Source organism: Eptesicus fuscus, chromosome 21, assembly GCF_027574615.1.
Source record: "Eptesicus fuscus isolate TK198812 chromosome 21, DD_ASM_mEF_20220401, whole genome shotgun sequence".
NCBI lineage: Eukaryota > Metazoa > Chordata > Mammalia > Chiroptera > Vespertilionidae > Eptesicus > Eptesicus fuscus.
In genome coordinates this window covers 22,606,975-22,631,067 of record NC_072493.1, presented here as the reverse complement: position 1 = coordinate 22,631,067, position 24,093 = coordinate 22,606,975, and the positions used below count along the sequence as shown (strand labels likewise).

At 45.1% G+C, this 24,093-nt stretch overlaps 3 protein-coding genes and 1 non-coding gene across 4 annotated transcripts in view; 3 read left to right on the top strand and 1 right to left on the bottom strand.

Annotated features, from left to right (window-relative positions):
* Positions 1-1,471: 1,471 nt before the first annotated feature.
* On the top strand, positions 1,472-4,360 carry RPL13 (ribosomal protein L13). The gene is made up of 6 exons (XM_008139769.3): positions 1,472-1,548; positions 1,717-1,837; positions 2,126-2,267; positions 2,473-2,646; positions 3,566-3,622; positions 4,175-4,360. The coding sequence occupies exons 2-6, from the start codon at positions 1,734-1,736 to the stop codon at positions 4,331-4,333; spliced, it is 636 nt and encodes a 211-aa protein (XP_008137991.1). The 5' UTR covers positions 1,472-1,548; positions 1,717-1,733; the 3' UTR covers positions 4,334-4,360.
* LOC114230987 (small nucleolar RNA MBII-202) lies at positions 2,333-2,416 on the top strand. The gene has a single exon (XR_003616978.1). It is a non-coding gene; the product is annotated as a small nucleolar RNA MBII-202 (small nucleolar RNA).
* A 2,296-nt stretch (positions 4,361-6,656) lies between the features above and the next one.
* On the top strand, positions 6,657-15,282 carry PDCD5 (programmed cell death 5). Its single transcript, XM_008139772.3, has 6 exons — positions 6,657-6,823; positions 8,251-8,288; positions 10,592-10,653; positions 12,202-12,293; positions 14,678-14,749; positions 15,080-15,282. The coding sequence occupies exons 1-6, from the start codon at positions 6,758-6,760 to the stop codon at positions 15,125-15,127; spliced, it is 378 nt and encodes a 125-aa protein (XP_008137994.1). The 5' UTR covers positions 6,657-6,757; the 3' UTR covers positions 15,128-15,282.
* Positions 15,283-18,425: 3,143 nt separating this feature from the next.
* The window catches only part of ANKRD27 (ankyrin repeat domain 27), a 66,604-nt gene continuing 60,936 nt past the window's right edge, over positions 18,426-24,093 (bottom strand). Inside the window, 6 exon segments of the mRNA XM_028143017.2 lie at positions 18,426-20,330; positions 20,333-20,403; positions 20,405-20,490; positions 22,646-22,718; positions 22,900-22,978; positions 23,708-23,819. Of these exon segments, the coding sequence (XP_027998818.2) occupies positions 20,263-20,330; positions 20,333-20,403; positions 20,405-20,490; positions 22,646-22,718; positions 22,900-22,978; positions 23,708-23,819 (489 nt within the window). The 3' untranslated portion in view covers positions 18,426-20,262.

Here is a 24,093-nt window from a genome sequence, read left to right as displayed (position 1 = left end):
CAGTGGGAAAGCTGAGTATGTTTTCAGCAAAACTTTCCTATCAGAACTTTTTTTGGCTCGATATTTTGCATACTTTTCGAAGGAAGTATGGAGTATTCAAGTGTGAAAAATTGGATTCTACCCCGGCTGGTGTAGCTCAGTGCTTTTGCCCTATGAAACAGAAGTCACAGTTCAATTCCTGGTCAGGGCATATGCTGGGGTTGTGAGCTTGATCCTCAGTTGAGGGCATGCAGGAGGCAGCCAATGAATGATTCCCATCATTGATGTTCTGTCTCTCTCCCTCTCCCTTCCTCTCTGAAATCAATAAAAAATATTTAAAAATAAAGAAAAATTGGATATGTTTAACGTGGTTATGTGCAGTAGAGTGAGGTCCTCAAATGATAACTTCACCTTATTAAACCACTATATTCTGAGCAGTTTGCAACTTCAGACCTCTCACCCCCATCCAGTGACCCTGACAACTTCATAACCAGGTGCAGCTGGAGCTCAGGTGAAGGTGAGGGTTAGGGCAGATGAAGCTGCATGAGTCTCTGGGTCTGTCTAGAAGAGAAATTGGGAATGGAGATAGGAATATTTGATATTACAAAGCAAGGTATCTTGGTCCATGGTGAGCTCATTGAAAGGGGCCTGATAAAATTTAAGCAAAATTGCCCTTAGTCATATTAAACACATAACTATTAAATGGCAGTCTGGGTTTGAACTTCCCATGTAGCCTCAGTATATTTGTCTGAATAGATTGTTCCTCATCTGTTAACACATATTGTCTTCCTGATCATAGTAATTCCTCAGTGAGCCCCAAACCTGATTTTTCTAACACCCGAGGCTATCCCAACAGAGAAGAAAACTTTATCAGCAACCTGTTTACTCAGTGCAGGGCACAGGCCTCCAAATTTCTCGTTTTGTGTCATGATATTTTAAAAATACTAAGTTTTGCTAGGAGGAAGACTGGTAATTGGGGTGAGGGTGGGAAAGAAAGAGGGTTACTGGGATGGTAAGGCCCATAGATAGCAGTGGAGTGTTGAGTTCCCATACTCGTCCTGGAGAACAGGAGACGCGCAGGGCACAGGTTACAGATGTATGCCTGGCTACCTAATGTTTTTGATGTCTGTCTCTGTGAAGGAGGCAGTCGGCCACGTGGTTTCCTGGTGCCACCACCTGCTGCCCTATTTCAGAGAAGTTACCCGATCCCTCCGACGAACAAAGGAAGTTGTACGATTAAATGCATGTGAAGTAGTGGCTGCCCCGCTTACAGAAGCTGCCTTATGTGTTGGGGAAACGTAGCGAATTCCGTAAGGGTGGAGGCTGGAAAGGCCGGGCGCTGCAAGGAGTTCGCAGAACCCACGTAGTCGTGGCAGTCTCCCAGCGTGGGATGTGCGCCTAGACTCTCCAGGGGCCGCGAGGGCGACTGGGAGTGTGTGACATCACTTCCGTATTCCCGGCTCTGATTGGTTAGGACGCGCCATCGCTTCTGATTGGCCGGGCTCACTGCCATCCCGGGGTGCTTTGCGGCGCCGCTTTCTTTCCGCCGGCCGTTCTCCTTCGGAGAAGGTGGGTACGTGTAAAGCCACGGCTGGTGGGGGCCATCGGTTGCCATCCGGCTCCATCCGCTGTCATCGGCGTAGGGCCACGCCACAGACGGCGGCGACGGGCTGTAGCCCGGCTCTGTGGGCGCGCCGTCCGCCCGGAGCTCGGGCCGTGACTCGCTTTTCTCCGTAGGCCCGTAGGCAGCAGCCATGGCGCCCAGCCGAAATGGCATGATCCTAAAGCCCCACTTCCACAAGGACTGGCAGCGGCGCGTTGCCACGTGGTTTAACCAGCCGGCGCGGAAGATCCGCAGGTGAGTGGAGTGCTCAGCCAAGTGACGGCGGTGTCCGATATCGCTGTAGCCTTAGGGTGCAAGTGCACTTGAACCCTATAACCATGTGATAACCGCGCGACTCTTGAAGCTCCACGTTAAAGCCGACGTTGTAATGATGTGATTGGGGGCGGCTTTGGGCTTGGGGTCGCAGATGGGCGGCGTTGTCTGCGTTTTCCACGTCCCCGCTGTGGTGCGGGATTGCAGACGCCCGAGTGGGAAGATCGGCCTTAGGGTGTGGTAACTGCCGCCTGGCTTCTGTCTGGTCAGACGCAAGGCCCGGCAAGCCAAAGCGCGCCGCATCGCCCCTCGCCCTGCGTCCGGACCCATCAGACCCATAGTGAGATGCCCCACCGTGAGGTACCACACCAAAGTGCGAGCCGGCAGGGGCTTCAGCTTGGAAGAGTTACGGGTGAGTATCCGAAAAAACGCATTATTAGAGCCAAATAAGGTTTGCCTCTTGGGCTCACAGTCAAATGATGACATTCTCCGGAATCGCTGTACTGCCTTGATGAAAGTACACTTGAACCCTTTTCCATCTGATGACTGAGCCCTTTCATGAGGGTATGGGGATTAGAGACTCTTGGGACTTCACTGGTGTCTGTCTCCGCGGGCAGGTGGCTGGCATCCACAAAAAGGTGGCCCGGACCATTGGGATCTCGGTGGATCCGAGGCGGCGGAACAAGTCCACCGAGTCCCTGCAGGCCAACGTGCAGCGGCTGAAGGAGTACCGCTCCAAGCTCATCCTCTTCCCCAGGAAGCCTTCGGCCCCCAAGAAGGGAGACAGTTCTGTGAGTACAGCCCCCCAGGCTCCTGGTGGGGCGGTGAGGGTTATGGAGGGTCTCTGAGAGACTGCAGACTTGCAGGGTCGGGTGACTTGTTCTGGTGTAAGTGGCGTCTCCCTGGGTCCAGCTGTGGTGAAAAGGAAAATATTTGCCTATAGCCCTTTTGTCCCCCAAAACGTGGTCTTCATGTTTGGGTGGTAAAGAATTGTTAATGAGAAGAAAGATTCTAAGAATTCTCAAATTAACCCATCAGAACTGCCAAGATTCACTCATGTTCCTCAAACACGAGCTTTTCTTTGTTTTGTGGTAATAGCAAAAGCTGTTTGTTGGGAAGCTTTTTTACATTGGAAATGTTTTGCTCTAAAATGCTTTATAAATAGCACAAATGTTTCTAAAGGTGTTTTGGGGTTTTTTCCATTTTTTTTGTTTGTTTTTTAAAGAGAGGGAGGGAGGGGGAGAGAGACATCAATGTGAGGGAGACACATCGATTGGTTGCCTCCCACATGCTCCTGACCAACCTGCTTGGGCCGATGCTTTTACCAGTGACCCACATCAACCAGGGCCATGGTTGATTCTTGTATGTGCCTTGACTGATGATTTAACCTGCAAACCTGCTGTGTCGGGGAGGACACTAACCAAACAAGCTGTCTGGTCAGGATTCTAGAAAAAAGTAAACAGTGTCCACCCAAATGGGCTTCCAGGGAGTTGTGTTGGGGAGTCGCTTTGTGCTCTAGTTGACAGTTGCTCTGCCTGCATCTCTGAAACAGACATAGGTGCTCTTGCATGTGCCTGTATCTGTCAGAACAGGAATTCGGTGACATGCCATTACTTGGCACAGTCACCCAGGGAGAGGTCTAGGGCTGGTTTGGAGCCCATAGGGCAATGAGCTGAGCCCAGTTGATTCTCCCTTCTCATTCGTAAACAGGCTGAAGAACTCAAATTGGCCACACAGCTGACCGGACCAGTCATGCCCATACGGAATGTAAGTAAAGGTGTTGGGATGATGCTCAAATGAATATTTCTTGGGGTGGGGATTGGCTTAAGGGATTAAAAGGCGGCAAGAGCATCCTGCACCCACCCCCTTGAGCATCCTGCATTCTTAACAGATGGGCTCCTTGAAGAGGGAGGGCCTTGTCTTCTCTTTGAGGAAACTTTGGAGACCCATGTCTCCTTTTTATCCTTCCATGTTGGGTTCATTTTCCCTCCTCGCTGTTTGGAAAGCTCATGGCGTATTTGGTGATTTTTGTCAACTGCCCATCAAGTGACTGGCCCCTTAAGGTTACTCTGGGAGAGAGGAGGTGGGCCCAAGCCTTCCTTCGCTCAGATCTTTTGTGTCCAAGCACAGCACACTACCCCATCCTTCATGTCTAAGGAGGTTGCTTCTGCCTCTTCTCTGAGTTTGGGTCCTTTTCTAAATCCAGAGGATACCTTCCTTGGTGGCCTCCAAGATCTCTCCAGGTTCTAACATTTGGGTTCTGAGCCTTGTCACAAGCCTTACTGTAGGCGAGACTTTGACCTCCTGTGCTCCTTCTAGGTCTACAAGAAGGAGAAAGCCAGGGTCATCACAGAGGAAGAGAAGAACTTCAAGGCTTTTGCCAGTCTTCGAATGGCCCGTGCCAATGCCCGGCTCTTTGGCATCCGGGCAAAAAGAGCCAAAGAAGCTGCAGAACAGGATGTTGAAAAGAAAAAATAAAGTGCTGTTGGCAACTTGTGATAAATCTGTAGTCTCCCTTATCAGTCTGTATAAGGGATGGGTGTGGGGCCTGTTTTTCTTTAGGGAGTTCTGGGGGCTGGGCAGGGGATGAGGATGTTCTTGTAAGGCAGCTCAGATCCTGGGTTGCATCCTACTTCCTGTATTTTAGGATTACTGTTTGTTGATTGAATAATTTAATCTGTGGCAAGATACAAATCCTAATTTTCAAGTTGAGTTTCCTTTTTTCATTAAACCAGAGTAGTTTCCAGTTATTTTAGCATCTCTGGGCTTGTCTGCACCTCTGCTGTGCTGACTTGTATGTAGGCTTGCATGCTTTGGTGCAGAAGATAATCCTCTGGCTGTCCCTGCTTGGCTGAGAAGTGGCCATCGGGAAGTTCCACTGCTCACCCCAGAGGGAGGCTGGAGCCCAGCCAAGTGTTCCCTTTGTGGGCAACATGGTACCAAGAGAGTTTCGTTTCTCTACAAGTGAGATGCTCAGTTAAGGCTCCATTCTTGTCCCTGGACTGTTGAGTTTTAACATCTAAAATGTTAAAAGATGCTGATTTCAATGGAAGTTGTGTGGGACATAAAGGTCAGCTGAGGTGGAGGTATGGGAATTTGAGCCTAAGGTGTATCCAACAGTCCATATGTGGAGGGACTGCCTCTGAAGGGCCAGGGGGCACCTGTTCTGTTACTTTGCTTAGGGCCTGGTGAGGAGTTGGAATGACTTCTAGATGGCTCCGTTCTGTCAGGGCCCTGGCTGTGGTCTTCGCAGGTTTGGAGCACAGGGTTATGCAAGGCATAGGGCCCCACTCCACTGCACTAGCACCTTCAAGTTCTGTGTTGGTGGGTAAAGGGAAAAAGCACCTGCCTCTCAGACAGTGGCTTCTACCTACAGTCACATGTGCATGCCTGTCCACCTTCCGCCCTTGTGCCACCAGCTATACTCCACAGAAAAGGGTCTTAGCTCTCAGAACAGTCCTAGTGTGTGCAGTGCCAGTGAGACAAATGCTTAGCAAAGGCCCCCTCCCCCCCCAGTGCAAGAATCGTTCACCTCTAGTATACATATAATGGAATACTTTTCAGCCTTAAATAGGAAGAACATTCCAACACATGCTACACCATGAACCGATCTTGAGGACAGCATGCTAAGTGAAATAAGCCAATCACAAAAGGACAAATATTCTATGGTTCTATTTATGTGAGGTAGCCAAAATCATAAGGGATAGAGAACAGAATGGTGGTTATTAAGGGTTGGGGGAGAGGAGGTTGGGGAATTATTTAATGGGTATAGTATAGAGATTCAGTTTTATTAGAAGAAAAACATTTACATGAATGTACTTAACACTACTGACTATACATTAAAAATAGTTTAAAAGGTATATTTTATATATTTTTGCCATTGAAAAAACAGCTGGTGTATAACCTGCATGAGTAATAGGTTACTCCACACACACCAATACCCCCACTTCAAAGACGCAACCTCCCCCTCAACCCTCCACAATGCAGTTCACCCAGCCCCAGCTGCCCACCCCAACAGCCTCCGACAGGCCCTGGTGGGGAAGTGGATGTCCAGAAGTTTATATCACACCCCACAGTCCCCCCGCGCCAAAAGCCTGTCTGTTTCCAAGTCTCACCCTCCAAGTTTGCTTTAACTAGGCTTTTTTTAAAAAATATTTTATTGATTTTTACAGAGAGGAAGGGAGAGGGAGAGAGAGTTAGAAACATCAATGAGAGAGAATCATTGATCGGATGCTGGATGCCTCCTGCACACCCCCCACCAGGGATGTGCCCGCAACCAAGGCAACATGCCCCTGACCGGAATCGAACCTGGGACCTTTCAGTCCGCAGACCAACGCTCTATCCACTGAGCCAAACCGGTTTCGGCCACAGTCCAGTCTTAGACCATTTCCATCACTCCACTTAGCCTTTCTAAGGCCCGGGATCTTCATCTATAAATGGAGATAACACGAGCTTAACACATAATAGGCCACCAACAAATTTTGCCTGTTATTGTGCTTGCTGTGTTTAGATTGCTCTTACCTCACTCGCGGCCAAGCCCTAGCCACGTGATGCCCGCAAGTGCACCGCGTCAGCCGGCAGGGGAGGTGGGGCCGCGCAAGAGAAGGCTACCAGTAGGTGCACCGGTTCCGCCGACTGCCCCGCCCCATGCCGACCCCCTGCGATCGCGGAATCGGGCCTCTCCAGGCGCACTGGCTACGTCGATCCTGCGATCGCGGAATCGGGCCTCTCCAGGCGCCCTGGCTACGTCGGACGGCGCGGCTCCGGGCTGGATTGGCGATGCCTGGGAGTTGCGGGCGCCTGCGTAGTGGGTAGGGCCGCGTTCGCCAGGCCGGGCCGTAGGAGATAACTCGGAGCGGGCCGCGGCGGGGTGGTTGTGTGTTCTGCCCCGACGGTCGCACCATGGCGGAGGAGGAGCTGGAGGCTCTGCGGAAGCAGAGGCTGGCGGAGCTGCAGGCAAAGCACGGGGTGAGCGCGCCCGCCGCCCGTCCGGCCTCTTTTCCTGCGGGGCGCCGCCCTCGCCCGAGGTGGAGGGCGCGGCCGCTCTAGGCGCTTCGGCCGGTGCTCGGCCCGCGGGCGGAGAACCCCGCGGCCGCCCCCGAGGCCGTCCTGGGCCTCTCCCCCCCCGTCGCGTGGGCTTTCGGCGGCCAGCCGGCACGTGCTCTCCCGGGGGGTTCCCGGGTGGGTCCGGCTCGGGGCCTCTCTCGGGCAGGGTTGGGCTCGCCGGGCCGGCGTCGGTCCGAAGCAGAAGGTTGAGCTCCTCGGGTCTCTGTGTCCTTCGCTTTGGGATCTAGCCTGTTTCCACTGCTGGTTCCAGCGGAATTGTTTTCCAGAATTCTGTCCCACGTAACCGACCAGCATTTGTGGAAGGTCTGCTGTGTGCCCGGTGCCGAGGGGACAGTGGGGAGCCTCCCGTCTCCCGTGAGGGAGAGACGGTCTGGGGAGGAGCCAGACACCAAACAGGAATCCCGTGGATAAAAGACCCCAGTAATGGCTGTGCTGTACCAAGAGGGGGGAGACTGTAAGGGATGGAACGCGGCAGTCTCCAAGGAAGTGCCATCGGAATCAGCGTCCCCCAGTATCCAGCACATTCCCTCCCCCGCCCCCCCCCCCCGAAATTATTTTTACCCCATAAAATGCGGTTTCATTGTACAGGGACTCCCCTTCCTAATGATTGGTTGTATTCTAAAACATTCTATTAGATTGTGACTTTAGAAGCTTATCAAAACATGTATTGAAATTAATTGATACATTTTTCACGGATTTTAGAGAGGGAGAAGCATCAATTTTGTTATTCCACTTATTTGTGCATTGGTTGATTTTTAAATTTATTTTTTAATCCTCACCCGAGGACATGATTTTATTGATTTTAGAGCGAGAGAAAGCGGGGGCGCGGGACAGGGGATGGGGAGAAAAACTTGGATGTTCGGCTCCGACTGGGGATCAAATCTGCAACCTAGGTTATGTGCCCTGATTGGGAATTGAACAGGCAGCCTTTTTTTGTTAATCCTCACCCGAGGATATTTTTTCCATTGATTTTTAGGGAGAGGACCAGAGAGGGAAAGAGAGAAACTTGGGTGTGAGAGGAACACATCCATTGGTCGACTTCTGCAAGGGCTGGGGAAGAGGCTGCAACCGAGATGGGTGCCCTTGACAGGAATCCAGCCAGGGACCCTGGGTCCCCAGGCCAATGCTCTGTGCACTGGGCCGGACTGGCTGGGGCTTAATAAGCGGAAACTATCCCACTGACTTCTTGGAGGCCCAGCTTTTAATTATTTGGCAATAAGTTGACCTCTACCACTGCAGGAGCCTCTTAGTTCTCAGAAACAGGACAGAATAATTTGTATTTTTCCTCTGTGCAATTACTCAACTAAAAGATAAAATTATATTTCCAGGATCCTGGCGATGCAGCACAACAGGAAGCCAAGCACAGGTACGGGCTGGAGACCTGAAGGGTGGTTTAACCAAATGCTTTTTTACTTTAGTTATTTTAATTGTGTGTTAATCTAAGTTTTTCCTGGAATAGTGATTTTTCCTAAATCATCAGGGTATTTGTTATTAATTAGAGAGTTTAAACGTATAGAATATTACAGCACTTGCTACCTTGTTAATACAATTACTGGTTGATGTTTGTTTCTCTGCTAAACTGCGGTTGCCTTAAAATGAGTATAATGCTAGGACTACGTCATAGGGATGTTGTGAGGGTTACAGAGGTCCATTACTTTGCATTTAGGTACATTAAATGCAGTACCTTGCATTTAAATGCTGGATAAATACTGTTAATTTTATCCCAGCACATGGCGTGTTTATTGAATGGTTAGTTATCCCATCATGCTACCTTTTTTCTAACTGTGATAAAAGAATACATAAGATAAAATTTACCATAGTAAGTGTAAGTGTATGAGAATAATGTTATATTCTCATTAGTGTGTAACAGATCTCTAGAACATTCTCATCTTGCAAAACTGAAACTCTATACTTATTGAACAACTCCCCGTTTCCCTCTTTCTCCATCATGCCACCTTTTAACTCATTCAGCAAATATTTATTGAACACCCGTTCTAGGTCAGGCACTATGCTGGATCTTTGGAAATAGGCAAGGCAGAGAAGGGTCCTGCCCATACGTGGCTTATTTTAGTGGGGGAAGAGTTGGTAAGCACCTGGGATAGTGCAAAGAAAGTGAAACTATGTGAATTCCATTGATTCTAAGATGGACTTTTTTCACATTTTAACATACCTGAAATTGGGGTGATTTTCATAATTGATCACTTGTCCTGGATTCTTCCAGAGGACTTACTTTTGCTTCTGCTACCACTTGGGTACATTTCTAATCTGAGACATCTTAAAATTAAATTCTATGTTTAGGGTTCCCACTCCCTTCCTCCACCCTGATTGCGTGAATTCAGACAGCAAACTTGCACGACTAAAGCTTGAAGTTCAAATTCTCAAAGGAACTTTTTTCTTCCTCCACTCAGGGCCAAGTTTGATGCATGCATCCTTCCTTGCTGTCCCTTTCTGCATGGCAGGCTTATTCCTTGTTTACCTTGTATGTGGTTGTTGCTCTTTGAGGCCCGAGCTTTGAGTGTGGGGTCTCTTATTAGACTCCTCATCTAGGGTGTTGTTGTTTTTTGTTCTTAGAAGTACATATCGCTGTGGTCCATCTTACAATCAGTGGTATTTTAGATTCAGTGAAATATAGTAACAGTAGTTTACTGCAGGGTTAAATTGAAGTACTCAGGTGCAATAAGGAAATGCCCCTGGAAGTGGGCTTCAAGTTGTGTTACATGAACCCTAGGGCTCCTCCGATGGGGGCAGGTAGTGGCACAGCCAGCCCCAGCTCCCCCTCAGCCCAATTAAAGAATTTCTGCTTTTGTCTGTGTTGAGTATTAAGTTCCTTGAAGGACTCACTTAAAAAAATTTGCTGCTACCTAAAGTTTGAAACCATTGTCCTATGAACATGAACTAGTTTCTACTTGTATAGGTAGGAGTATAAGGACAGTTGCAGAGTTATAATTTCACTCACCCTCCTCTCCCAAAAACGTAGAACTGAGAGTCTTGGAATATGGGATTTGGTTCTAGCTTGGCCACAACTACCTATATCCCCTTATAGCTTCCCTAGATGTCTCAGCTTTTCTTTTCTTTTAATTGTGTGGGTTTTTTTTTAAATGTTTTTATTGATTTCAGAGAGAGGGAGAAGGAGAGAGATAGAAACATCAATGATAAGAGAATCATTGATTGGCTGCCTTCTGCATGTGCCCTGATCGGGAATTGAACCTTGAACTCCTGGTTCATCGGTAAACGCTCAGTCACTGAACCACACCGGCGAGGGGGTGTCAGCTTCTTCATCACTTAAGATAATTACACGGATTAATCATTTGGTCCTTTAATTGTTGGAAATCTCACTACAAATTTCTAGCACTTCTTACACACTAAATACATAATAAATGTTAGTCATAGTGGTTGAACTGAAACTCCACCATGAATTATGAAAATGTAAGGTTTTATCTTTCAACTTGGTAGGTTTACACCCACACAATATAAAGCTGGCTTTTGAGGGCAAGAGTGGTTTCTTCAGTAATAATAGCTGTTGCCATCCATACAGCACCTACTATAGTGCATTCTGGCATGCAGTAACCTTCCACCTTGGGAAACGTGTTGAGTGAGTTACATTTTCGTGTGTTCAGTAGGAATGCTGACAGCTGAGTTCTAATTTTGCTTGACCTGTTTTTGTTGTAGAGAAGCAGAAATGAGAAACAGTATCTTAGCTCAAGTTCTGGATCAGTCAGCCCGGGCCCGGTGTAAGCATTTTCAGTTTCTTTTAAATTATTTCCATAAAATTGGCTTGGGTTAGTTGAATGGGGAGATATGAAATTATTGCTCTCTCTAGATTAAATATTTATTTAACCTATAAACACTTAAAATATAGATATTTATAAGAAATGTGCTGTTTGTAAACCTAAAGAAATGGACTTAAATTATTATTTTTTAAATATATTTTGATTTTTTTACAGAGAGGAAGGGAGAGGGATAGAGAGTTAGGAACATCGATGAGAGAGAAACATCGATCAGCTGCCTCCTGCACACTCCCTACTGGGGATGTGCCCACAACTAAGGTACATGCCCTTGACCAGAATTGAACCTGGGACCCTTCAGTCCGCAGGCCGACGCTCTACCCGCTGAGCCAGACCGGTTAGGGCTGGACTTAAATTATTGAATATACCTGCTTGGTTCTCTCCTATCAAGGAGATAATTTCCCAAGTGCTTATTAGGTAAAATATATAGCCAACAAGTCTTAAGTCAGTTACAAAGTGTTGCTGGTAGTTGACATATGTAATAGGAGATTGAGGGGCTTATTTATTTATTTATTTTTGGAGTTCTTTTTAAAAAAAATATGTTTTTATTGATTTTAGAGGGAGAGGGATAGAGAGATTGAAACATCAATCAGCTGCCTCCAGCGCGCCTCCTTCTGGGGATGGAGCCCTGCAACATGGGCTGTGCTCTGACTGGGAGTCAAACCAGTGACCTCTTGGTTCAGATCTTGGTTCATGGGTTGATGCTCAACCTCTGAACCACACTAGCCAGGCTGAGTTCTTTTTTTAAGTTAATTTTGCCTGGCTGGCGTGGCTGGTTGAGCATGGACCTATGAACCAGGAGGTCATGGTTCGATTCCCAGTCAGGGCACACGCCTGATTTTCAGCAGCCCATCAGTGATTCTCTTTCATCATCGATGTTTCTATCTCTCTCTCCCTCACCCTTCCTCTCTGATATCAATAAAAATACATTAAAACAAAAAAAAAAAACTTTATTTAAAAAAAATTAAGTTAATTTTATCTTTTCCATTGCCATTTAGCCTTCTTTGGCATGAGAGATTTATTGTATTCTCCATTTTAGTTAATAATTTTTCATATTTAAAAACCAAAGAGAAAACCATGTAGAAAATAAATTAAATGAACCAATTGGATGAACTAGTATCTTCTTGAACCCTAGCTTAGAATAGGCAGTCTAGATAGATACTGATTATCTATACTGATTATGTCTGTAGTAATATGGAACATATTTTCCAGAGGGCAATCATACATATTTTTAAAAAGCATGGGGCTTAGACTCCGAGGAACCAAGTTTAATCTTGGCTCTGCCACTACTTCTGTGTGGCCTTGACTGAGGTTGATATGGCTGAACTTTAGTTTCCTCATTTTTAAGAGGGTAATAATACCTCCTGCCACCTCTACCTTGCTAATTTCAAGACATAAGTAAGTCTGTGAAGTGCTTTGGAAATGTTGGTGCTTAGCTTTGTTACAACATAAATGCATTTAGTTTTGACGTTTTTGTATTTTTTTTCTTTTTAGTAAGTAACTTAGCACTTGTAAAGCCTGAAAAAACTAAAGGAGTAGAGAATTACCTTATACAGATGGCAAGATATGGACAACTAAATGGGAAGGTAAGCTTAGGACTGCCTTGAGGTAGTTTTACCTATTGTTGTGTACTTTATCCAAACATGAGTCCTTTCGGTACACGGGAGGATGCCCCGACCAACTGAGTGAGCCACACTGGCCAGGCCTCAAGAAAGGAATTTTTAAAGGTGCCTTTCCTAAGATCCTCTGCTGCTTTTCTTTCCTGACGTTGTGGAACCTTGTTGGTGTCTGTGTGACCCAATGACTGTTAGGGTCAGCTGGCTTAAATTGCTTCCATACTGGAAACAGGGATTCTCAATAATACAAATTAAGTCAGGTAGGTCAGTTGTTTGGAGCATCGTCCCAAAATGCCAAGGATGCCAGTTCGATTCCCATGGGTTCAATTCCAGGACAAGGCACATACGAGAATCAACCATGAATACATAAATAAGTGGAACAACAAATCGATGTCTCTCTTCTCTCAAATCAATCCTACCTAATAATAGAGTAATATGCAAATTGACTATGCCTAAACCACACCCACTAGCCAAGCCACACCCACCAGCCACTCAGGAGCAAATATGCAAATAACCCAACCAAGATGGCTACAGCCACTGAGAGCGGGAGGGTTTCCACAGTAACAAAAGAAGCCAAGCTTTCCTCGCCTCCTGTTGCCGGCCTAAGCCTCCACTCAAGGCTACAAAGTTTCAATTATAGAAGGTGAATTAACTCCAACAGAAATCGCTGCCGGCCTCGGAGCGAGCAACAGGCTTGGCTTTGCTCCAGGCTACAAAGTTTCAATTGTAGAAGATAAATAAATCCCAGATACCAGGGCCTCCTCTTGGGTCGCCAGGGGGCGTGGCCGGCCTGCAAACCACCACAGGCCCCTCGCTCAGGCTGCCCCACGCCCCAAGGGAACCTCCACCCTTCAGGGCAAACCAGTCAGCCCCCACCCATGCACCAGGCCTCTATCCTATCTAATAAAAGAGTAATATGCAGATTGACCATCACTGCAACACAATATAGCTGCCCCCATGTGGTCAAAGATCCTGCCCCCATGTGGACACAAGATGGTCACAAGATGGCCAGCAGGAGAGGGCAGTTGGGAAGCACCCGGCCTGCAAGGGAGGGCAGTTGGAGGCGATCAACCCTGCAGGGGAGGGCAGTTAGGGGTGACCAGGCCAGCAGAGGAGGGAAGTTGGGGGCAAACAGGCTGGCTGGGGAGCAGTTAGGCATCAATCAGGCTGGCAGCGGAGTGGTTAGGGGGTGATCAGGCTGGCAGGCAGAAGCGGTTAGGGGCAATCATGAAGGCAGGCAGGTGAGCAGTTGGGAGCCAGCAGTCCTGGATTGTGAGAGGGATGTCCCAGATTGGAGAGGGTGCAGGCTGGGCTGAGGGACAAGCCCCCCCCCCTCCGTGCACGAATTTCATGCACCGGGCCTCTAGTTTAAGAAATAAAAACTGATACACTACTAGTATAGGTAGACATTAAACTTGTTTTGCAAATGAGGATGTGCTAAAATTTCTGGTTGTGTGTGTTGCAAGAATGTCCTTCAGGATGCAGATGCACCCCGTCTGCACTGGGAAGCCCTCCGCAGGGATCAGTCCTACCCTGACCCCCTTCCTCTAAGAAAGGTGTGGAAGAGACAATGACTGGTTCATCTTTTTTTAGTGACTTGTCTGCTGCATTTAAGCTTTTCAGGGTCTTAAGAGCAGAGTCAGTGTGTGTCTATCATTGATACAATAGAGGGTTGTAGGTGGCTGCCTATGTCTGCTAGTGGGGATAAAGGTGTTCTTTTTAAAAAATATTTTTATTGATTTCAGAGAGGAAGGGAGAGGGAGAGAGAGAAACAACAATGATGAGAGAGAATCATTGATTGGCTGCCTCTTGCACACCCCCTACTGAGGATCAAACCCGAAACCCAGTCATGTGCCCTTGACCTGAATTGAACCCGGGACCCTTCAGTTTGCAGGCTGATGGCTCTATCCACTGAGCCAAACCAGCTAGTGTGATAAAGGTGTTCTTAAATACCTGTTAACTTTGGACTTTTCTGAGGACGTTAATTGATGTTTCCCCCCTCCTCAAATGACTGGCAGAGCAAATTCTATTTGGCACTTAAACTAATACAGGTATACCTCGGAGATATTGCGAGGCCGGTTCCAGACTACTGCAATAAAGCTAGTCATAATCTTTTTGCTGGAGGGTCTTCCTTTCATTTTATAAAATATGTAACATGTTCTGTGAAGTGCAATAATGGGAGGCACAATAAAACGAGGTATGCCTATAGTTATAACTGGTAGTTTCAACCTCCCTGTCCCACCTCTCTTCCCTTTGACCTCTACCTCCACACCCGGAAAGACTAAAATGATTCAATCTCCTGAGGTCAGTTCTTTGTTTACAAAAAGTACTGTTTTTCTTTTTGGTTATCCTAGGTAACAGAACAAGGTTTAATAGAAATCCTTGAAAAAGTAAGCCAACAAACAGAAAAGAAAACCACAGTTAAAGTAAGTTTCCCCAAATATACATGGCAGAAGAGAAATATTGATATTTTAAATGTTGTGTTGAATATACATCTACTGTATCAAAATGTTACAGCCCATAGACATTTCCATTTTGTAACACACGGACGTTTGGGGAGCAGGGCTGCATATATTGAGGGGTCTAATTTTTAAGGCTCTTGTTTCATCGTTCCCCCTGCCCTTATATCTAAAACACTAAGTTGTTTTAAAGACAGACAAAAATGTCTTGCTGTAGTAGTTATATTTCTTCTCAGAAAATCTGAGTTGTGCTTTATTAAACAGGTAATAACACTTGTTTAATCTCCCTCTCCCCAGTTCAACAGAAGAAAAGTAATGGACTCTGATGAAGATGACGATTATTGAATTTAAGATGCATAGACACTGGAACTTAATGGAACAATTCCAGGACAGATAATACTTGGCAGTTAAGATCTGATTGAATGTTCACTTTGTTTATTGTTTATATACTTTTAGAAAAGTAAACTTGTTATGTAAAATAAATAATTTGGGCAAAGTCATTTTAGTACTGTAGCTGAATCAACAGCAGATCTGCAGTTTGCATTTTTCCTTTCCTACCAAAAGCTTTTAAATGTGTAGCAGCATGGCCATGGCAGAAATAGAAGCTGCTTGAGTAGGCTTCAGTAAGAACAAAATAGCATCCAGTAATGTCATTGGAGTTAAAACCTGTGGATTAAGCTAAGTCAACTTTAATATTCCTAAGACATAGGTTCTGAAAGCAGGCGAGCTATTTTTCTCCCTGTAAATAGTACTTACATTTAATGTAAGAATATTCCTAGCTTTGGTTTCATTTATAATCTGCTTTTCAAAAGCACTGAGGTATTTTAAATTATCTAATAAATATTACCCTTATCCAAAAAACCTCCATAGGGTGGGATCGGGCCTAAACGGGCAGTCCGACATCCCTCTCATAATCCAGGACTGCTGGCTCCCAACTGCTTGCCTGCCTGCCTTCCTGATTGCCCCTAACCACTTCTGCCTGCCAGCCTGATCACCCCCTAATCACTCCCATGCCAGCCTGTTTGCCCCCAACTTCCCTCCTCTGCCGGCCTGGTCACCCCTAACTGCCCTCTCCTGCAGGGTTGATCACCTCCAACTGTCCTCCCTTGCAGCCTGGTACTTCTCAACTGCCCTCCCTTGCAGGCCTGGTCCTTCTCAACTGCCCTCCCTTACAGGCTGGGCGCCTCTCAACTGCCCTCTCCTGCTGGCCATCTTGTGTCCACATGGGGGCAGGATCTTTGACCACATGGGGCAGCTATATTGTGTGTTGCAGTGATGATCAATCTGCATATTACTCTTCTATTAGATAGGATAGAGGCCTGGTACAGGGGTGGGGGCCAGCTGGTTTGCCCTGAAGAGTGTCCCTGATCAGGGTAGGGTTCCCTTGAGGTGTGGGGCGGCCTGAGCGAGGGGCCTGTGGTGGTTTGCAGGCCGGCCACGCCCCCTGGCAACCCAAGCAGAGGCCCTGGTATCTGGGATTTATTTTCCTTCTACAATTGAAACTTTGTAGCCTGGAGCGGAGCCAAGCCTGGGGCTCCCTCCGTGGCGGCAGCCATTTCTATTGGGGTTATAATTGAAACTTTGTTGCCTTAAGCGGGTGGTTCCGGCCAGGGTGTGTGGAAAGCTTTGCTTCCCCTGTTGCCAGTGGCAACCCTGGCCTGCTCTCTCAAGCTCCATTCTGACGCCATTTCTGTTTGAATTTGTTTACCTTCTATAATTGAAACTTTGTAGCTTGAGTGGAGGCTTAGGCCTGCAACGGCTGGCGGAAAGCTGTTTCCCTCTGTTGCCTGGGAAACCTTGCTCTGTGGCTGTAGCCATCTTGGATGGGTTAATTTGCATACTCACTCTGATTGTATGGTGGGTGTGGCTTGTGGGTGTGTTGGAGGTATGGTCAATTTGCATATTTGTCTATTAATAGGTAGGAAATACTAGAGGCCCAGTGCATGATTGAATCATGCATGTGTAAGGTCCCCTACACGCTTTCGCTTTTGATCGCGGTGGAGCTGGGTGCCTGTCCGCTGGTGCACCAGGCCTTTCAGGAGGCTTCTGAAAGGCCTGGTGCATGAGCAGACAGGCATCCAGCTCCCCTGCTTTTTTTTTTTTTTTAATATATTTTATTGATTTTTTTACAGAGAGGAAGGGAGAGGGATAGAGAGTCAGAAACATTGGTAAGAGAGAAACATCAATCAGCTGCCTCCTGCACATCCCCTACTGGGGACGTGCCCGCAACCAAGGTACATGCCCTTGACCGGAATCGAACATGGGACCCTTCAGTTCACAGGCTCTATCCAGTGAGCCAAACCGGTTAGGGCCTCCCCTGCTTTTGATGGTCCGAGGCGGGATGTGAGCTCACTGCCCCAGAGGCCCCTTCTGTTCCACAGCACAGCCATGGCGCAGACGCTGAGCTCGAGCCACCACTGGCGACGCGAGCTCAGCGTCCCGCTGGCCCAATCAGCTACCCTGGCCACCCCGAGTCCCGCCCCCTGCGCCTTCCGCTGGCCCAATCGTGGGCGTAGCGGAGTGATGGTAATTTACATATTACCATTTTATTAGGTAGGATATATACACACACACACACACACACACACACACACACACACACACATATATGAAAAAGCTTTGTCTTTATAAATATATATAAAATAAAAATAGTTACCTTTTGGTAGAAATGTTCTGGGTTCTTCACTGATAAAACAGCAGGTAACTTAAAGCAAATATCATCTCTTATATCATGCTTCACTCCCACTAGGTTATGAAAACTGCTCATAAATTTAAAGTGAGCTGTTTGGTGTAAACCTTTTAAATATTTTAATTATGTGAGACCCAGCCCAGGAGGAAGTTATAACATTTAATGAGATGAATAGAATTAGAAGCGAAAAGTGATAGAAAATGTGGTTTACAGTCCAATCTCTGTTTTAGCTAGCATACTGCTGCTGTATATTTAAACTACATTTGAGAATTTACTATATTAGAGACTAGAAATTTGTAGCTAACTATATAGTCAATGAAGAAAGTCAGTGTTGGAATTATGTGTCTAGTATTCCTGAAGGAACAAATGAATGAGTAGAACCATTAAGAACATCAAGATTTTTTTTAAAGGAACAGAATTAAATAGTCAAAAAATTTTCATTAAGGATTTTGAAAAAACAAAACAACACAAACCAATTGCAGGTAAATTTTGCTTTAGTTCTCATTTACATAAAAATGCTGGAGAGAGATTTGTTACATGCTTTCTCTTGCAGAATAACCACTGTCCTAATGGCAAGTTAAGTCAATGGGTTGTGTTGTTCAATAGGATGAAAAATGAGTCAAATTAGCAAAGCAACAGTGCTCATTTCCGGTGTAGGCTAAAAAGCTGTAATACATTCATTTTTGTTCTTCTGATTTTAAAAGAAAACAGTTTTGGGGCACTAGGCACTGTATCTAATATATTGCCAGCCCTAGTCCAGGTAGATGGGTAGCGATCTCTGAAAGATGCAGTTTATGTTTCAGTCACAGTTACTTCTGTAACTGAAAAATAAAAAATATATCCATACAATGGGTGGATATTTTACCACACACAGAGCATATGGATATAGCAGAGAGGCTTAGAAACATATATCTCTTTAGCAACACATTAAAAAAAGTACACCATGACACGCTCAAGAATCATAAAGTTTACTGTTTCTTTTCCATCATTTGGCACATACCCAAGGCACATTAGAAAATTAGAAGTCATAAATTATTTTGTAGAAAAATAATCAGCCCCTCCCTTTTGTACATACACAAGTATTTCTAAGAACATGCACAAAACCTTTCCCTATTACAAAGTTATTTGAAAATGTACTCAGGATAAACCCATGTTTTGGATCTAGACCAATTAATAAAAAAATAAAAGTATAATTAGTAGAAACTCATAAAAAGGAATAAGTGGCAATAATTTCTAACTCAAAGTTACTTTGACCTGGTTTGTGCTGTAAGTTTTGAATCTGATCAAAAGACAGAATAAATCCCTGGCTGGAGTAGCTCAGTTGGTTAGAGTGTTGTCCCCATATGCAAAGGTTGCAGGTTCAATCCCTAGTCTGGGCACATACAAGACTCAACCAATGAATACATAAATAAGTGGAACAACAAATTGATCTCTTTCTCGTTCTCTCTCTAAAAAATAAAAACTAAGAAAAGATGTGCCAAATCTATTTTCTATTACCACCATCCTTCAAGGGTGACATTTAAGGAAAGGTTCTTAACAGAGAGGGATGTTTCTCAGGTGCACATGTGCAGTGACCAAATAGCTGTATTTTGTTGTAAGAAAAATTATACCCACCTTTTCCCACATACATAGTGTAGAATAGATTGTATATGTCCTTTTTACGAAAATGAACATCAAAATGGCGTTTAGGCATCTTTGGGTTCAAGTGTTGCTTTTCAAAGGAACATTTTCCAGGTCCTATTTTCTTCATTCAAATGTGACATTTCTGCCAGGCCTCCATCTATATATATAAAAGCCTAATATGCAAAGTGTCCCCTGGGGAGTTCCACGGACCAGGAGTTTGATCGCTTGCTATGATGTTTGCTGACCACCAGGGGGGCGGTGTGGAACAAAGGAAGGCCCCGGCTGGCAGCCAGCAGCCACTAGGGACCCTACCAGTGCACACATTCTGTGCACTGGGCCTCTAGTAGTACCATAAAACTTAAATTACTTCTCTTCAGCTCATCCCAGGTAGAGGAATTCTTTTAGCTTGTGGTTTGTTAATTTATATAGGTGACAGAGGTTTAGCACCTTTCAGGAGGAGGACAGAATCTGGTGATGAAACATCTCACTATAACCAAGGCACCCTAATACTTAAGAATAAACAGCTCTAGCTGGGTAGCTCAGTTGGTTAGAGCATTGTCCCGACATGCCAAGGATCTCTGGTCAGGGCACATACAAGAAGCAACCAGTGAATATATAAACAAGTAGAACAACAAATTGATGTTTTTCTTCCTTCATGTCTCTCTAAAGCAATAAAAACATTTTTTTAAAGAAGAAACACCCCAGCCCTAGCCGGTTTGGCTCAGTGGATAGAGTGTCAGCCTGCAGACAGAAGGGTCCCAGGTTCGATTCCGGTCAAGGGCACATGCCTGGGTTGCGGGCTCAATCCAACGTGCAGGAGGCAGACAATCAATGATTCCCTCACATCATTGATGTTTCTATCTCTCCCTCCCTCTCTGAAATCAATAAAAATATATTTAAAAAAAACAAAAACACCCCAGTCTTAAGGAACTGACACCCCTGGAATTTTTGTCTATTCCTTTTCAAGGGCATTCATTAGCTCTGAAGAGGAAAGGGATGGTGATTTTTTTCTTTGTTGTATTCTTTGAGCCACAGGAAAGCTTTCAGGAACTTTCTGCTTTCTCTTAAGCCAAACAGAAAGTACGTTTAGTTCTATGCTGTCTGTGTTCATGCTCGGCATCTTGTTAAGGACTCACTTCTAGGTAGCAAATTTAATTCCTTATTCCTATCAAGACTGGGGAATACTAGCCTCGTGGGGAGTGGTTGGGTTGTCAGCAGTCTCTGGGCCTTCGGTGCAGCTGCGTCCTTGACATTGTGTCTCCGGAGCATTCGCCTGTTCCCAGGAGCAGTTTGTTTCAGTCCAGGCCTCAGGCTGGTCACCGTCTCCTTTGTCAGTCTGCGATGTGCTCAGGTCTGATAGGTTCTTCTGCTTCTGTGCAACTTTTTGCCTTCCTGGCTAAAGAGAAGGTTCAATTTGAACAGTTCACATGTGTGCAGTAGTTTCAACAACCACCATGACAATAACAGCTACCTTTGAGAACTTATATGTACTTTCCAGACATAATTATTTTTAAATCATCACCTGAAAATATTTTTCCATTGCTATTTAAAAAAAAATTTTTTTATTTAAAAATGTATTTTATTGATTTTTTTTACAGAGAGTTAGGAAGAGGGATAGAGAGCTAGAAACATCAATAAGAGAGAAACATTGATCAGCTGCCTCTTGCATGCCTCCTACTGGGGATGTGCCCACAACCAAGGTACATGCCCTTGACCAGAATCAAACCTGGGACCTTTCAGTCCACAGGCTCTATCCACTGAGCCAAACCCGTTAGGGCTACATTGCTATTTTTAAAAAATATTTTTTATTGATTTCAGAGAGGAAGGGAGACAGAAACATCAATGATGAGGGAGAATCACTGATTGGCTGCCTCCTGCACGCCCCCTACTGGGAATTGAACCTGCAACCCGGGCATGTGCCCTGACCGGGAATCAAACTGTGATGATGCTCAACCACTGAGCCATGCTGGCTGGCCAGGCTCCATTGCTTTTTAGAGTGAGTGGAAGACAGGGAAGGGGGGGGGGGAAGGGAGAGAGAGAGAGAGAGGGGGAGGGAGAAAGATTGATGTGAGGAAGACACATTGATTGGTTGCTTCCTGCACGCCCTCCCCACATGTGCCCTGACCAATGGGGGCTGTACTGGGGCCATGAAAACCAGCAACCCAGGTACGTGCCCTTGACCAGGAATCAAATGCGAGACCCAATGGCATGAAGGCTAATATTCTAACCACTGAACAACACCAGGCGAGGCCAGGCATAATTTCAACTCTAACATCCCTGTGGTGATAGTCTGACATGTACATGTTCCATGTGTTAGACACAGCATAAATGCTTTACGTGTTCTCACACTTAATCTTAACAATTCTAACAAGTATGCGCTATTGTTACACACATTCTACAACTGAGGAAACAGGACCAGCAACGTTAAGCAATCTGCCTAAAGTCCCATAGCTAGCAAGGGAAAAACTAGCACCTGACTGAACCCAAGCAGATCTCAAATGTTGCTGGTTTCCCACCCAGCAGATCTATTAGCAAAGCCATGAAAAATTAAATATGAAATAAAAATTAGTCATGTGAACAAAATCACTAATTCTCTAAAGCAAAGATTGAGAACATTTGTGTATTTGTTCCAACAAGCCTATGCTATAAAATCAAATTTTCATCAATAGCCACATATTACATTGGCAAGTAGCAGTGAGAAAAGTCATGTTTCTGAGAAGAGTCACCTAATAGCACTACAGAATGTAAAGCAGGCTTTTTATAATTGAACTAGAGGCCCGGTGCACGAAAACTCATGCACTGGGGTGGCGGGGAGGGCGCGTCCCTCAGCCTGGCCTGCGCTCTCGCAGTCTGGGATCCCTTGGGGGGATGTCCAACTGATGGCTTAGGTCCGCTCCCAGGGGGATTGGGCCTAAGCTGGCAGTCAGACATCCCTCTGGCAGCCCAGAAGCCCTTGGTGGATGTCTGACTAACGGCTTAAGCCCGCTCCCCCCTGCAGCTCCTGCCTTGAGTGTCTGCCCCCTGGTGGTCAGTGCGTGTCATAGTGACCAGTCGTTCCTGGTCGTTCCACTGTTAGGGTCAATTTGCATATTACCCTTTTATTATATAGGATGACTAAATAGTGCTATAGGAAGATGGTCACATGCAGAATTGTCTAAATGAGCAACTTTATACCATATTGAGAGAAGTTTTTTACCCATTTATATACAAACTTAGTTTCTTCTTTACGTTAATGATTAACATATTAGCAAATCTGCTTAGTGAAAGTTGAGAGATCTCACCAAGTATGCACCCCATGAACTGCAATGTCTTTCCATGCATATAACTATTTTCCACTTTTTCTTCACTATCCTTTCTTCATTCAGAAATGCATTATTAAATATAACAATAAATGGCATCTATACTCTTGACCATGCCACTAAAGAGCTCGTTTTGTTATTAACTCTTATAGTGAGGGGAATAATGAAATGAGAAATGTGTTTACCATGAATTAGTTTTGAAAAAGCCAAACTTTAAAAAATATGATTATAATCCAGTGTTTAATAACTCACCTCATGTAAAGACTCTTCAGGGAAATTAGTGACACTTTTATCTCTTGCCATAATCTCCCTTGAAGTCCTTCCCCTGAAATCCAAAACAAATTTAATGTTTGAGATAGTGGTGCAAAACACTGTGGTTGGCCACAAGGTGGCAGCATTTGATGAGAGCATATTTGTCTCTAACCCATTCAAGCTGCACAGAATGCTTATGTTTTCAGTAAAGGTAGGGTCAAAAGCACAGACATCAACTCAAATTTTATACTCACTTAAACTGACCAACTGAGTGGACAAAGTAAAACTGTCTTGTAAAAGGTTCATCTTGTAGATTATACATTTTTGAGTTCCCTGCAGATAAAAGGATAAACATTTGAAAACTTCCAAATAGTTTAAGAATTGTTTTAAAATTATGGCATACATATAACCTTTCAATTTTCTTACTTTAACAACATTTTGAAAATTAAACACTGCATGTGCTTAAAGAAACATATTTATATCTCTGTGAACCCCCATGAAACAAAGATAAATCCTTAATACATTAACCTCGCCACAGCCCTGAGATAGTCTTGGGATTATTCAAATATGTATGTGGGTTTATTCACATTATTGCATTGCAAACTCATATTGTAATTAAAACAAAAGAAAACATCTAAACTATAACAAGTTAAAAAAAGGGGGGGAGAAAATACTTCAGCCTTATCTGTTGGGAAAATGCTGTTCTAATTACCATCAACCAAAAAAATTATTTAAAGGTAGCATTTACCCTGATGTTCAGGAAATGCTTAGAAAAAGGACTGGCTTTGGAACATGAGACATGAGAAAAACTACCAGATGTTGCTCCTCTCCAGTTGGAGGCCTGACCTTCAAGGTAATGCTAAGATTCATCATCACAACCAACCAGAACACTAGTACAGAAATATCTGATAAATTAGGATGTAACATCGATTTCTTTGGTGCCTAATCTACCCTCAGTCAGGATTATAGTTACATTGTACATTTACAATGAAATGAAAACCAGCAACTACTCATGAGCTTCCAAATAAACCCAAGCTGAGAATTACAGAAAGAAGTTCTTACATTTTTTCCTGATCTTAACAGTAACGTACTCCTTGGGGTCTGTTTCGCCAACATCATCTAACGTGGCCACACAGCTTGGTACTACCTGCAGTAATTCCATTATTTTTGAATTCTATAATGTGAAAGGGAAAAGTTAACAGTAGTATTTTTTATTCTTTTTCAGCAGTTAATTGCCTATTTTTGATATAAATGTCAGTATTAGGATAGCTGGACAGAAGAGCTAAGAAGCAACGACAGATGAAACTTCGAGGCCATAGTGTAAAGCAGCCCTGCACTTGGAGCCAGGCTCCGCCCTCTGCTAGGCACTCGGGATGGGGCACTTCGCCGCTCTGTGCAATTAGGTTGACAACAATAGGATCGATAATTTTAGTTATCAAGAGGCTATC

Bases quoted from the DNA above. Each gene is read 5' to 3' on its own strand.
- RPL13 (XM_008139769.3), top strand. From the start codon at position 1,734: ATGGCGCCCAGCCGAAATGGCATGATCCTAAAGCCCCACTTCCACAAG. The intron at 2,268-2,472 runs GTGAGTATCCGA...CTCCGCGGGCAG, and splicing joins TCAGCTTGGAAGAGTTACGG to GTGGCTGGCATCCACAAAAA. The intron at 3,623-4,174 runs GTAAGTAAAGGT...TGCTCCTTCTAG, and splicing joins CAGTCATGCCCATACGGAAT to GTCTACAAGAAGGAGAAAGC.
- PDCD5 (XM_008139772.3), top strand. From the start codon at position 6,758: ATGGCGGAGGAGGAGCTGGAGGCTCTGCGGAAGCAGAGGCTGGCGGAG. The intron at 6,824-8,250 runs GTGAGCGCGCCC...TTATATTTCCAG, and splicing joins AGCTGCAGGCAAAGCACGGG to GATCCTGGCGATGCAGCACA. The intron at 14,750-15,079 runs GTAAGTTTCCCC...CCCTCTCCCCAG, and splicing joins AAAAGAAAACCACAGTTAAA to TTCAACAGAAGAAAAGTAAT.